At 33.8% G+C, this 15,949-nt stretch overlaps 1 protein-coding gene across 2 annotated transcripts; it reads left to right on the forward strand.

Annotated features, from left to right (window-relative positions):
• Window positions 1-53: 53 nt before the first annotated feature.
• RpS11 (ribosomal protein S11) lies at window positions 54-3,592 on the forward strand. Of its 2 annotated transcripts, none has more exons than XM_069040074.1 (4): window positions 54-184; window positions 568-684; window positions 1,109-1,314; window positions 3,428-3,592. In XM_069040074.1, exons 1-4 carry the CDS (start codon window positions 173-175, stop codon window positions 3,549-3,551), a joined length of 459 nt encoding a protein of 152 aa, XP_068896175.1. In that variant the 5' UTR covers window positions 54-172; the 3' UTR covers window positions 3,552-3,592. The 2 variants fall into 2 exon arrangements, with proteins under 2 accessions (XP_068896175.1, XP_068896174.1); XM_069040073.1 differs by lacking the exon at window positions 568-684 and adding an exon at window positions 397-522 and having other exon boundaries at window positions 60-184.
• The last annotated feature ends 12,357 nt before the right edge of the window (window positions 3,593-15,949 follow it).

The following is a 15,949-nucleotide window of genomic DNA, read 5'->3' on the forward strand; positions in this document are numbered from 1 at the left end:
GATTTATTTTTGCCTGCAATTTACTTTTTAAATGAACCGCGGTAGGAGTACCATTCAACAAAATGAAAAGTCCCTAGACGGCACTAGTATTTTCAGATGATAGTATTGGTAGTTGGCTTGGCCGCCTGTGCGTGTTGAGTTGAACAACTCCCCCTTTTTGATTTGCGACAAGATGGCGGATCAGGTGAGTGTTTTTAAAGTGAATAAAATTGCTTATTTTTCAAGTTTACGAACTGTTTTATTCCAATAATGAATTAAATCAGAATGTCGGGGTGATCAATATTAACGGAACTCGACAGTTTCGCGGTACGGTAGAGAACAGAACGAAAAAGTTTACACGTGGTTGCCTGCTGCATGTATTTAAATTTGATATAAAATGTGAACGATATTTTACAGAATGAAAGGTCATTTCAACGCCAGCCAACAATTTTTCTTAACCGTAAGAAAGGTTTGAGTGGTAAGAGGCGCAAGTCTCTGAGATACCATCGAGAAGTTGGACTTGGCTTTAAGACCCCGCGCGAGGTACGTGGTAGTACTAAGCATGCTAACGTGTGTTTTTTTCTGTAGACAGAGCGAGCTTTCCAAAGACAGCATTCTATCAATGTGAACCGCAAGGCCGGTCTTAAGAAGAAGGTTTTGAGGTTATCTAGAAATGTGGGATTAGGTTTTAAAACCCCCCGTGAGGTTTGTTACTGTTTTGTATACACTTTTCAGAGCCAAGGGTTCACATCTATGGTGTTGGGCTTAACAGCATGAGTGGTGATGGTATAAGTGCTTTTTATAGGGAAACAGCTAGAATTTATGTATTGCATGGTGTAAAAATTTAAGATTTGTAAAAATGCATTGAATAAAATGCAAGGGGATGTTTTCTGTTAGAGCAATGTAAAATGACTGCTTGCATTTATTACTGGGTTGAATGTTACTTCAGCCATTAAAAGCATGTTGCTAAAAGGGCAAAGATTATTGTTTTATTAATGAAATTGTTGTTAAAATGTAAATTATTAAACTGGATAAAGGCATATGAATCTATATTATTTATATGTTAATTTATGGGTTAAATGAATATCTCATGTTTTGAAAAATATTGATTTAAAAATGTCACACATAGGCCATCGAGGGATCTTACATTGACAAAAAATGTCCATTCACTGGAAATGTGTCCATCCGAGGAAGAATTCTTACTGGTGTTGTTCAAAAAATGAAGATGCAGCGCACAATAGTTATTCGTCGTGATTATCTTCATTACATAAGGAAATACAACCGTTTTGAAAAGAGGCACCGTAATATGTCTGTGCATCTTTCTCCATGCTTCAGGTAAATAATTGTTTTGATAATATAATACTCCTTTTTTTCGTAATATAACACGTTGCAGATTTTTAAAAACCATGTCGTTTTATCGGGACATTTTTTTAGAGCTTGGTAGTTAAATTATTTGAATTTTAAATGTTCCAGACATTTATCTATGCTCTGTTCTCTTTTGCGACATAGTAATCACGTTCGCATCCCTTGTATGATCGGCTGTCGAAAAGGCTCCTGTTTTTACTAGCCGTCAAAAAATAAATTTTAGTGGCGTAATATACGGTGTTCAAAGATTCAAATTAATATGAAATCGTTTTCTTTCATTATGAAACTTTTCAATTCCATTACAACGGAATCAATTAAAAAAAGTCTATGGCATCGAACGTTTCATTAAAATGAACGTGTAGGAACTTTGTTTATATGTGCTCTGTTTTTTATGTTTGCATCCCTGTTTGGTCCAATACCGAGAATGCGACAATCACGTGTTTTGATTACTACAAAGGTTTAGTGATCGTTCGAAGTATACACTTCATTTTCTTTGGAAATGTAACCGAAGATGCATAAAAGCACCAAAATCCAACTATCCCAAAAAAATCGGTAAAAATCGCCATACTATGGCGGCCAAAAAATTTTAGCCGTCACTATCTTGACATTTATGTAAAGTGTAAATAAATCTTTAGGAACCGTAACCCCACTTTCGATTCGAGCAGTCGTACTATTCCGCACCCGGAATCTTGGCCATAACTGACATTTAACCGACAAATACGTGTGAACTGGCCTTTATTGAATATAACCCAACTTTTGACTCGGTAATGCCATTTCCTTGCTTTTTTGATGTCAGAATAAAAACTTCAAAGTGATTTTTAATAATTGTCATTTATTAATGACGCTAATGATTGGTTTACATCATTTTTTTTAGAAATGTCAAAAAAATATTGGCCAAGATTCCGTGTCCGGAATAGTACGTAGATAACTTGAGATAAACGTCTGTGTATAATTGATTTCATATAAATGTTCATCAAGTGAGCTGTGCATTTGTAAAAGCACTTTTAATTTAGTTACATTACAAAAGTCACATTTATGAAGGTCATGTCCAATAAATCTTTACTTGGTAAAAATACAAAGACAAAAACAAATAAAAATCACTTTAATTTAATCAGTAAAAAGACGTAACATTGCTTTTGAAATCAGCAATGTTAAAATGGACAAAAACTAAAAAATTAGTCAAATCGGGTTCGCGCAGAGCAAGCAACTTTGAAAGTTAAAGTCACTAGCTTTAGCTTTACTACCAACAGAAAATCAGATTTTCATGGCTTGCTTAGATGCACATTTATATGAAATTGAGTATAGTAGAAAATAACAAAATAATTTCGATCTTTGAAATTTACCATCGAAAAAATACCAATCATAATCAAAGACGGTAATCATAATGACAATAAAGTATTGCTTACAATTTTTTTTTGAAGTGACAAATTGACGGCTAAAATTTTTTGGGCGCCATAGTACTATCGCAAAAAAAAAAACTCGTACACAGATGACAGAACAACAGATCTAAAAATTAAAAATTTGAGTTGTGTAAATATCGCTTTTTAAATAAAGGTTATGTATAGGTTTGACTTTTTGTTTGGTCAATAAAACGGTCCCTTTATCAACACCAACCTCAGCAGCAATTGCCCGTATCGAAGTCCCGTCTCTTAAACGTTGCGCTATAGTCTGTTTTTGAATTTCATTTAAACCCATTTTTTTGCATTGACTTTGACACTGACAGTAACGTTTGACGTTGTAAATTTTGATTTACAATACTAAAATTTTGCTGCACGAGTTTTTTTGATCAGCAATAGTATGTAAAGGGTGTTTTTTTTTTAATTTCGCGTTGGAGGGTCGATTGAGAACGCACTACTCGTGTAAAAGTGTAAAATTTAAACAGCTGATGTGTGATCCGTTATCTGTATAGTGCATTCACAATCGACTCTTCAACGACAACTTCGACGCCAAATTTAAAAAAAACACCCGTTATATGTACCATCTTTTGATCGACATGATCTCACCTAGGGAAAATTCTAACTATGTATATATTTTAATTTCTTGCTTATTTATATGAAAATACAATTTATTTTTTTTATTTCAGGGATGTAGAAATTGGAGACGTCGTGACCATTGGCGAATGCAGACCATTATCTAAGACGGTTAGATTTAACGTATTAAAGGTCACAAAAGGCAGTAGCTCCAAAAAGAGCTTCAAGAAATTTTAATATAATGATTTCTGAATAAACATTTTGTTTAAATAAAATAAGTTGTTTTCATTTTCCTCTTATGTCAGGTACGGGTGAAAGAAAAAAAATTGTGTTTAATTTTATTTTCCTGAAATCGTCAAGAAAGTGGGTCATTTCAAGACGCAGTTGGATCTTGAAAGTGTCATTCAAGTCTAGTCAGTTTTGCGATTTTTGCCTGCCGAGGCATTTTCACTTTGCAAGTAGATAGTCATTTTACTATAATGGCTATCGTTACCTAGGTGACTGTGTCCGACTTGATGTGATAGAATTTTATTTTTAAGTCTGCGTGGACTCGGAGGCTGGAGAAGTACTCGGACGCTTCGCATCCTCGTATTCTTCAACACGCCTCCTCGTATGCAAAGCATCACTTTCATGCCTCGTAATGTAACATACTATTATACCTGGGCTCCTGCACACGAATTCCCGTCAAGGCATAAATGCACCCCAAATTCTAGACTCGAATTCCCGTCAGAAAAAAAAATCTTGGTTATTGAAAGCACTGTTACGAAAGTAAGATTCACATGATGAATCTTCTATGTTCTGAAGTAAAAACCATGTTTGCGTTAAAATTTGGTTAAAAGTGACAGTTGTTGTATAGTACCTAAAGTCCTCGTCTAGAAATAGTCAATTTTGACTTAAATTGTTAATCATTTTACAATAGGACAGCCAACCGTCTTATAACTACCATAATACCCTCTAACTTTATTGCCCATTTGTTGTGCAGTGCCGACTCAAGGAAGAGCAAACATCAGGTAAAATAACAGCCCTTATTTATTTATGGAATTATTTATGGTAGTTATAAGACGATTTTCTCTCCTATTGTAAAATGATTTACAATTTAAGTCAAAATTGACTATTTCTAGACGAGGACTTTACCTAAGTCATGACGATCATGGTGCAGTTGGCAGCGCTAGCTTCAACCGTGGATGAAGAAAGATAAGATAAACACAGATTTTTTTTCGTTTCTACATATTTCAAAAATAGGGTTTTATCATAAATATTTTGTTCTCGAGTGAAAATCATCTATATACAGGGTGTTTTTGAAATGCGTACAGAAATTTTAATCACGAGGTACTGGCTTCATGTAGAACTCGGAAAAAATATTTAAAAAGTTCTATGTCAAAAATAAAATGACATTTATTTGTTGACCTACAATTTTTTTAAATTGCTTATAGTTTTCTACATTGTCCTACAACCGCGTACGTAAAATTTCGGGACATTTTAAAAATACACCCTGTATATCATGTTTTATAAAATGTACGCCAATGCGAAGTAACCTATTGGAAATATGCTTTAAAACAAGGAAACCGCATTAGTGTACGTTTTATAAAATATGATATACAGTGTGTATTTTTCAAATGTGCCGAAATTTTAGCTACAAGGTTGTTTGACAACGTAGAAGACTAAAAGCAATTAAAAAAAATTGTAACTCAAAAAATAAATGTCATTTTATTTTTTGACATAGAATTTTTTATATATTTTTTCCGAGTTCTACATAAGCCAGTAGCTCGTGGTTAAAATTTCTGCACGCATTTCAAAAACACCCTGTATACAGCGTGAATTCGAAATACGTCACAATATCTTAAAACCCCAGGATCTGCAGACGAATTGTGAAAATCACATGTATTCAGTTTTGCGCAATAGATCCGCATAAGGGCAGAAAAGCTATTATACAGGGTGACTGACGAAAAACCTTTGACGCTGTATCTTACTTATTCTTTATCCGATTTGAATAAATAACACATCAAATGAAATAGTTCGAAAAACACTTCATTATTATTCTATTCGATATTTTTTTCGACATCTATTTTTTGACAGACGATAGCCAACTTTTTTTTTCCAAATTACACTGTATATTTTTTTATTCGTTCTTATAAAGAATCTTCTTCTGAATATTCGTACATTAAAAGGAAAAAACAAAAAATGTATTTTAATTGAAAAAAATTGAAATTCAAAAATCAAGTAATCAAATTTGTAAACAATATAAAATCTATTTTAGTTGCTCAAGATTTCCTCAATGCTGTTGCAGACACTGTCGATCCCTTCTAGAAATGCCCACCTTTGCATTCAGTAAAAAATTTCGAGGTTTTTCCTGATATACTCGCACTTTTTCTTAACTCTTTGGGTACCTGGTGGGGTCAAATAAGCATTGTCTCGAAAGTTTCGAATGAATATAAAGAAATCCAATGGATTTAAATCTGGGGATCTAGCGGGCCATCGAATAGCTCCATGAGCACCCTTTCATCGTTCACCAAAATGATTTAATAGTAATTTACGTTATAAGTCCGGTAGGGTACTTGTAACAGTACGAGTTAGACATTATGGACGAGGCGACGTTAGGAGCCGAGTCTAGAATGTCTAAACGAGTAAAATACTGGAAGTCTCTTGTCTTATTTTATTTCAAAAATTTAAAAATCACATTGTGAAAATAGCTTCACCTTTTTTCCTGTGGCAACGGCCGTTGCTATTGTTTTTTTAGATCGAATATTTTTTGACTTTTTCACTTTTCAATGTCAGATTTGATGTATAAAGGAAAACAGTCCGGTAGGTGTTGCTAAGTGACACTTTCCGGCTCTGATACTGTTATAACTCACCTACCGAACTCAAATTGATGATGCAATCGAGCATCTACCGGACAGTATGAAATAAAAATACAAAATTCATGCGTGCATTATGTGGTATGGCGCCGTCCTGATGAAACACGACTATATTCACCACTGCTAATGGTACCTATCTCATCCAGAAAGTTGCTTATTTCGTTTGATAATAAATAATATGATATTTTGTTTGATTGAGACCGCTATCAATAAAAAAGGGACCCACTAGTCCACACGTTAACACTAAATCGTTTTTGGAAATTTTCTTCCACAACATTATTATTATCAAACTGTTTTGACAAATGAATATTCAGAACTTACTTAGTCATTTCGAGGATTTAGAACAAACTTCTCTCTTATTTACATTTACTCTTTAATTTCTTGACTTTTGTTTAATGAATGGGTATAGTTCTTTACATTTTTATATTCAGAAGACAAATCTCTACAATACTGAATAAAAAAAAAGGTACAGTGCCATTTGAAAAAAAGAAACTGATGTTCATCTGTCAAAAACTGGCCACAAGATTTTTTTATTTAGTTGGTATTGAAGTGTTTTCAAAATTATTTCATTTGATGTGTCATTTATTCATATCGGATAAAAAATAAGCAAGATACAGTATCAAAGGTTTTTCGTCAGTCACCCTGTATAAGTTTTAGAATATATTGATATATGTACAGTATGTCCCCGGATTGAGTTTACAGGAGGAAATTTTTATTTTTTTTTATTTTACGTAAAAACTTCAGAAGAATAACATTTTTTGCTTTATCTGAAACCTCCATTTCCGTTATTAAAATCTGTATTCTTAAATTAACATTTTTTGTTAAAATTTGGACTTAGAATTAATTTTTATGTTATAAATTTTATTACAATTGGCCTGTTTTTTTTTTGACAAACAACTTATTACTGTTTCAAAATGTCTTTAGAACAAAGAATTTATTTAATCCAATGTTGGACCGGTTTTTGTCACATAATTACAAAATTTAATGAAACATTTCCCAACAGTTATGTATCAGGTATGGGTGTTCAGAAGCTTAAACTTGGATGCAGAGTTGTATTATGAGAAAACGGCGCATAGTTAGTTAATAGAATAGTTTTATATTCAATTATCATTTGATTTTTTCAAAAAAAGGAAAATCTTTTTTCTGCATTTTCTTTGATTTTAATGTTGCCGTCCTCTGTTTTGAAAAAGATTTTTAATAACAGAAATGGGGGCTCAGATGAAGCAAAAAATGTTATTCTTCTGAAGTTTTTGCGTAAAATAAAAAAAAATGTTCCCTCTTATAAACTCAATTCGGGGACATACTGTATATTGTTGCTATTAACTAGTTCTATTACCAGTTAAAATTAATGTACTTATTTTTGAGACACGTTGTATACTGTTGCGAGCAAAAAATTCTGGTCGTCAATGTCATTTCAAAATTTGGTTAGACTGTCACAAATGAAAAAATTTCCCTGCCTGATTATGCCCATGTCAACAAAATGTCAAAAAAATTAATTAACTAATTAATGTAATACAACATGATGATAGGTTATGATATTTACGACCGTTTTACAATGGAGCATTTTCCATTGTGTCTACGATTGTGTCAAATCATGATTTTGACGACCAGTTTTTTTTGCTCGCGACAGTTCACCTATCAGTGGCGTAGATAGCTTTTTGCTTTGGGGGGGGTCCACGTATTTTTGTATTAGGTTTATAAAAATTTGGTTTTCAATGTAGTTTGCTACTTATAACTTATAAACACTAGAATATGAAATTATCACAATACGACTTGAAAGAACACATGTTTATTGTTTATACTCGTCATGTTAAAAAAAGACCAAAAAAAAAAACTCAAAGAACAGTTTTAGATAAGTTAAAATCGGATAAAATCAAGCCGTTTTAATAAAAAAAAAATCATGTTTTAAACAATAATCGTGTCAAAATAAATTACTCCCTAGGATTTAGGGATATTCGTTACTAAAGTCCATTCAAAAATCAAAAAACCACCACCTGTTGCTTTAGGTTGGTAAAATTTAAAAATCCCTAGGTAGATATTTTTTCATACTATGTTGGTAACTATTTATTTGATTCAAAATAAAATTCAATTGCTTTGAATTTCGTTCATATTGTTTTATTAGTAGCACGTTTCATTTATTTATTGATTCTTATTATTTTTACTTAATACATGCCCAGAAAAACAAGACACTTAATAAACGTTTAACCTCAAAATTACAAGTCCCACCAAATTTTACACTAAATAGCGTTGCCGATAGTAATTATCGAGGAAAATGCGACGTTGGTGGTTTTTTGATTTTTGGTTGGACTTTAGGTTGCCATAAATTTGGTTAGGTTGGAGGCTATGTGGTTTCTGGTGACAAACAAAAGACATCGTAACCGTAAGGCAGCGAATTCCTTGTAACAGTTACATTATGGCTCTATTTCTCGCTAAGTGATAGTCTCCGTTTAATGTTTCAAATAAATGGACGGACAGATATTTATAAACATAAAAACATACCACAAGATGGTGATATCGATAATTTTTTGCATGTTTTTTCGTTTCACAATCAATTTTGGTTTTTGGCTGCATATTTAGTGGACTATCTCTCAATTCATAGTAACCAACCTTAGGCATTCAAAATTACTTTTGAAAATTCTAGTTACATACAACATGAAAAACGTTATTTCCGTAAAAGTTCCAATTCTAGGGAGTAATTTATTGTTGACACGATTATATCGGGATATCAAAGATTATCTTGGTCAAAGGTGGTCATGGATTTTCAAATAATTGAATGTCAAAATCTCGATTTTTATGCATGCAAATTGTGTCAGTATGTTTCGCGAAATTAGCTCTGTGACTCGTAAAAAAGGTACTGGCAGGCCAATCGTTCGTACCGAAGAAGTTGTTAATGAGGTTCGTCAACGTATGGAACAAGACCCTGCAAAATACACGAAATAAGTTGAGGCGGACGTTTTCCAATCCATGACCACCTTTGACCAAGATAATTTTTGACATCCCGGTAGGTAGGCAACATTCACGTTGTTTTGGCATAATGGGAGGCCATGATTAATTTTTTTAACGTTGGATACACTGTCTGATTTCCGTCACTAAAGTGCCTGACATGCGGACCTATCAAAATGAACATAACACGTTGCTGAATTTCCGGCGATGTCTGAGTATTCTTCTATTGCAAACTAGTAAAACTGACAACAATGCACTAGACATTGACGCTGTTTATAACCTCAAACTTAGAAAAACATAACCTAATTCAACAGACAGCTTTACTATACTTCGTCCAGCGAGAGATTGGGAGATTGTAGGCTTGTAACCCAACACTACAAAATTCACTACTAGAATACATTAATTAGAGCATAATTTCAGGGCAAAAAATGTTACTGCTTGAAGGATATATTTCAAAATTTACGCGCGCTAGGTACTACTTCCTCCATGTAGAATTTAGTGATTTTTATGCCAACCAATCTCTCGCTGGACAAACTATACCAAATTAAATGCAAAATTTCCAGGCCAATTTCCAATATGCCAAAACAACGGGAATGCATTTTATGTAGGTAATCGATTTTTTAATTTTTAAATCGTCATTTTTTTTCAACACTGATGACTTTATGATTACATTATGTATATACTGAAAAAGTATTAAGTAAAATTTGGTGAGAATTGTAATTTTGAGGTTAAATGTTTATTAAGTGTTGTTTTTCTGGGCATGTTTAAGCAAAAATAATAAGAATTAATAAATAAATTAAACGTGCTGCTAATAAAACAATATGAACGAAATTCAAAGCAATTGAATTTTATTTTGAATCAAATAAATGTCATAATTTATAGTTAGATACCAACATAGTATGAAAAAAAATAAGTACCTAGGGTTTTTTTTAAATTTTACCAACCTAAAGCAACAGGTGGTAGTTTTTTGATTTTTAAATGGACTTTACATGTCGTTAAAAATTGATAAATAAATGCAATAGTAGCGCGAATTCAACAAGCGCCTCTAGCTACTATTGGTTGTGCAAACACTTTTATAGAAGGGATTTTGTTCAAAATTTAATAAAATACAAGATTGCCCTGAACAGTTTTTACCGTAAAACAATTCTAAATAATGTTATTTTCAAAAAGAGTGTTTCTGCACCTTTTCACTGTATGAAATCACCCGCGCAATGGAATATGTTTACGAGTATGTTCAGTGTTCACATTTAACTCTACGAAACTTCAACTTAATTTTTCAACAACAAGAGATGATTTAAGTCAACTTACAATGATTTCGTTTTGGTTCACTTTTAATAGGTAGGTTAATGTATACAATGTTACTCGAGTCGAAAATAAAATGTGACGAATTTCCTCTGTGTTTTTATTAGAGAAGTTGTATTGTCCAATTTAGTGAGATTGTTTTCGATGGAAGTTATTTAATTTTTGTTTACGTGACTTAGAGCAATTACTGTGATTCCACCCCCGAAGCAAATTCAGACACGAATCTACTTAAAATAGATTAGCCGCGTCATTCACCAAGTTTTACGTCGTTTCGACGTTATCGTCAGAAATACAGCAAATCAATGATTTTCGGCGTAAAGATATTAATTAATAAACTTGGGCTCAAGAACATGAACTGGTAAAAAATATGTAGTTATCTAATTTAGTGCAAGAAAATAAAAGTATTGTATTATACTTGCGTGACTATTGACACTACTAAACGTTGTAATAAACATAAATTTCACAAACCTAATTGGAAGTTTGCGAAATACTCAGCATGAGATTATTCAACCCCAATCTGACAAACAGCCTTCCCATATCTATTTATTTTATATTTTTATAATTTGTAATTATATTTATGATTAAATTTGACGACTTAAAATAAATATATCTACCTAGCTATACATTTGGTGTATTACTTTCTTGCATGTTGTATACTTAATTTCCATTGTCCCGAATACTGTAAGTGTATTTGTGTTGTGTTTGTGTTGTGTTGTGTTATTTGTGTTAAAAAATGTACTGTAGTTTCAATTTGGTTGTAGGTCGTAAAATTTTATGGTACTTTAAGTTAAAGATCTTGCGGGGCTTATAAATCCTAGTTTACCACTAGCAGGTAATATTTTAAGCAGGGTTGTATTGTACATTTGGTATATTTGCATTGTACGGCAAACGGCACGCGCCGCTTCCCAACCTTTTCAAACCCAACCATTGTGTCCGTTAATCGCTCATAATATCCAATAAAATTTTACGACCTACAACCAAATTGAAACTACAAAGCAATGACATCAAAGATGGCGCAGAAGGCACCGCTGTTCTACGGGGTGATCAAGAAGGACTGTATAAGTTGGTAACACTGGATGGTATTTTCAATCGTATAACAGGAGTAACTTCCGATTGTTGGTGGCTTGTCGTTGTTAATGCTATACCTATATCAGATATTTGTCAAATAAACCAACAAAACATATCCAGTTGCAGTGTTATAAATAACCGAATTAAAAATTTTTCTCAATTGTACTGCCAACTTAAACAGTCCTTCTTGATCACCCGGTAGATTATCATGAGCATTTTTACAAATAACCTACAAACCTAACTATCATGCGTTCAAATGAAAACGAGAAAACCTAGTCTGAGTAGGCGTTGAAAAACGTAAACCATTTGGAACAGTGTAAAATTTGAATTTCCCGCCGTTGACACGAATGACAAATTTAAACGTATCTTTAGCCGGAACGTTAGGTATATAATCGAAATAGTTCCAGAACGAGAAGATCACCAAATAGAAGCGAAGAAGAAAATCAAAGCAAGGAAATGGATAAGGAAATGAAAACAACCATGATAAGAGAAATGAGAGAGGAGATCAAAACACTAAGAAAGGAATTAGCGGCAGTGAGAGAGGAGAATGGGGAGCTAAGGAAAGAATTAGCGACAGTGAGAGAAGAGATGAGAGGAAGAGAAGAAAAAGGGCAGTTGGAGAAGGCAGATTGGATGAAAAGAATGGAAATGATAGAGGAAAAGATGGAACAAAGAGAAAAGAAGGAGAGGAAGAATAATGTTATAATAACTGGAATAGGGGCAATAAGTGGAGAGGGGGGTGGAAGAATGGTTAGAAAGGGAGATAGGGGTGAAAGTGAAGGAAGCATTTAAAATAAATAAAGATAAGATGATGCTGGCAAAAATAGAAAGTTGGGAGCAGAAGAAGAACATAATGCTAAGTAAGATTAAGTTAAAGGAAAAAAAAAGGTGAGAGGATGTATATAGATGACGATTTGACAAAAGAAGAAAGGAAAACACAAAAGAAGTTAAGAGAGTTGGCCAGAGAGGAGAGAGATAGAGGAAAAAGGGTGAAAATAGGATACAGGAAAATACAGATAAACGGGGATTGGTTTAGATGGGATAAGAGACAGGAGAAACTGAAGAAAATTTGCTAGAAGAAGGAGAGAATAAGAAGACGACTCGGCGAGAAGGTGAATAAAAAGGTAGAGGGACAAATACACAGAAAAGTAAGAGAGAAGAGAGAGAATAAGAGAATCGAAGTACAATAGGGAGGGGAGAGAGTGTGTGTGAGAGAGGAAAATGGTAGCGGGTTGCAGAGATGGGGACGAGGAGAGAGAGAACAGGAATGGGAAGGAAGGAGAAGAGAGAGAGAGAAGGTGCAGGAGGTGACGCGAGAATAGTGAGAAGATCGAACACATGCGGCGAAATGAGAGAGAGAAAGAGAAGGGAATGGGGAGAAATAGGCAGCGAGATGGATGAAAGAATAAGGAAGAGGAGAGAAAGAATAGAGAACGAGAGGAGTGAGGGAGAACAATAAATTGTTATTTTTATGTTTATCTTTTGTAATCAGGAATCCGAAAGCCCGTAGGGCAAAATAAAGCATTTTGTTGTATCTACATAATAATATCGTGATGCACTAAGAACATAGGGAAACAACAAAATAGTTATTTGTATATCAAGGATGCGAAATCGTACTTTGACGAACTGAGAGCAAAATTGTCGCCAAGGTCGCTTTGCGGCCGAGGCAAACAATCTCGAGATCGTCAAAGGATTTCGTAGGCAAGGTGTACACAACATTTTGTGTGCAAACCGAAAATTTGTAATTATAAAATGAACAAGTAAAATTTCCTTCACTGTCAATAAAAATAAAGTCAGCCTACATGTCGCCATGTGGCTATGGAAACGACATAAATAAAACAATTCACTTTGAGAAAAATTGCAAAAATATCCGAAGAAAATTACGATGTTTCAGTTCCGTGTACTCATCCAGAGTTAAAAAATATTATAAATCGTGCAGTGTCGCATTTGAAACCTGAAAAATCGAAACGGCAATATGAAAAATGTTACAGTGACTTTGAGACTGATGTAACAAGAAGAATGTGAAAACCGTGTCGGATAATGTTGTACTGGCTTACCTATTTATTGGAATTTATTTATTGTGGAACGTAAATGTTAAGTTCTGTTATGCTAGGTTGTATCATCTGCTCCTTTTTGGGTTATTTTAATCGTGGAAATATCGGGAGCCATGCAAAGACAAAAATAAACCAAAATGTCTGTTGGATGACATTCAGGAAATGTTACGAGATACATATTTCTCTTTTGATCGGTGAAAAATTAACCAAAATTTTCCTAATTCACATGTGTATGTTTTATATAGATGATAGATCGATAATAGGAATCTTTCATATCTTTCTTATCGACTCCTCATGCGGCTTTCTCATTTGAAATTGGCGGAAATTTCAAACCGGATGAAAATTCTGTACTAATAGTGGCCGTTCCTGACACAAAACCAAACTTTAACTATAAGGAATCCAGATTTTGTAAGATTACACCGGAAATATGCAGATAGATATGTTGTAATTGTGATAATAAATAAATGTAAAAATGACTTTTACTTTTACGGCCGTCGTCAAGGCAACGGCTGCGAAATTCAATTTCGCGGCCTGTTGTACGCACGCGAAGTGCTCATTTCGAGTACGGTTGCACACAATAGTTATTTGTGCAACGAGATAGGAAAAGTGACTTTTGTCCGTACGAGATGCGGGATTTTTAATCGAGACGTAGTCGAGATTAAAAACGCGTCGAGTACGGAAAAAAACACTTTCCCTTCGTGTTGCACACATAACTTTTTCTAATGAGGTAGAGAAAACCCTTACCTCTTGAGGATTTATTGAAAATTTTGGATACAAAATTCGAAAAATCGAGTAGCTCATTTTGGTCGTTATGGAATCAATGTAAACACAAATTTTCACATTAGAAAAATTTGCGAGTTCGTTTAGTTGTGAGTGTATTTGCGATTAAAAATGTCCGAAGATGCTGAATTTGTTAGCTCGGACGTAGAAGAATCAGCAGCATTAGCAGTCAATGAGTTATTACCCGTGAAATCGCGGAAAAAATATGATAAAGCTTACCAACAATTTGAGGATTGGTGCCGTGAAAAGCGAGTGCGTGATATTACTGAAGAAGTTCTACTGGCCTCTTTTGAGCAAAAACCAAGAAAACTCAAAGGCTCGACATTATGGAGCCTTTTCTCGATGCTGAGGTCTACAATCCAATTAAAGAAAAATATAGAAATCTAGAAATATGCAAGCCTGATAACGTTCATCAAAAGAAAATCAACCGGTCAGGTTTCGAAAAAATCCATTTTTACCAAGCAGGAGATAGAAAAGTTCCTAAGGGAAGCGGATAATGGCACTTATTTAATGATGAAGGTAAAGGTGACTTTTATGTAATTCAAAAAATAACTGTTTTACTCTTTAAAGGTGATGTTGATAATCGGGATCAGTGGGGCATGCCGTCGCGAGGAATTGACTTTTCTTGACGTGAAGAACATTACAGACAAGGGGTCTTATATCATTATCCAGATTCCAGACACTAAAACAAACGTCAGGCGAGAATTTACAATATCACCAGGCAATTTTGAAGGTTTGGATTTATTAGAAATATTCAGGACATACTTTTCTCTCCGACCATCACCGATTGAAATTACTCGATTTTTTCTTGGTTTTCGGAACGGAAAATGCACAAGGCAGGCAGTAGGAATAAATACCATAGGTGGAGTGCCTAAGAAAATAGCAGATTTTTTGAATTTACCGAATTCTTCGAATTATACTGGACACTGCTTCAGAAGGACATCTGCAACATTATTGGCCGATGCAGGAGCTGACATCACAGTGCTCAAAAGACACGGTGGTTGGCGATCAAATACTGTTGCCGAGGGATATATAGAGGATTCTGTACAAAACAAGTTGGAAGTATCTTCAAAAATATTAGGAAAAGAACAGATCATGACCTGACCTAACCCAATCCGATAATGTGGCCCCAAAATGTTTGTTAAAAGAATGCAATAATGTTGTAGTAAATATTTATAATAAATAATATAATTGCTGGTTTTCATTTGTTTTACTTTTCCTAACTAGGTAGGAAAAGTAGTACTTTTCCTAACCGAAATGAATGTGGAAATGTAACAGTTTTCGATACCGAATTAGAAAAAAACCTTTTTTTTCCTTTACTTTGTACACGAAGTGATTAAAATTGTTTCATAAAGGCATCAGGTATATTAATTGCATTTTTTGTTCAGATAATTACTCAATGAGTCAAAAAACGACATTCCAATGTGTACAAATCCCTCTAAGAATCAATAATACTTTGCAGGTTGAAATTCCACAACTTAAAAATTTAAATAGCCTATCGTATTTTTGTCGATTTACGTTAATAGCTCAGCTATGAGGAAGAACATCATCGAAGCTGCGTTTCTTTAGCGCACATTTTACATATAGGGAGTGTCCATTGATGGGAACACAAATTTATTTCCAGCAGTTAATA

This window comes from Tenebrio molitor, chromosome 2 (assembly GCF_963966145.1).
Source record: "Tenebrio molitor chromosome 2, icTenMoli1.1, whole genome shotgun sequence".
In the NCBI taxonomy this organism is placed as follows: domain Eukaryota; kingdom Metazoa; phylum Arthropoda; class Insecta; order Coleoptera; family Tenebrionidae; genus Tenebrio; species Tenebrio molitor.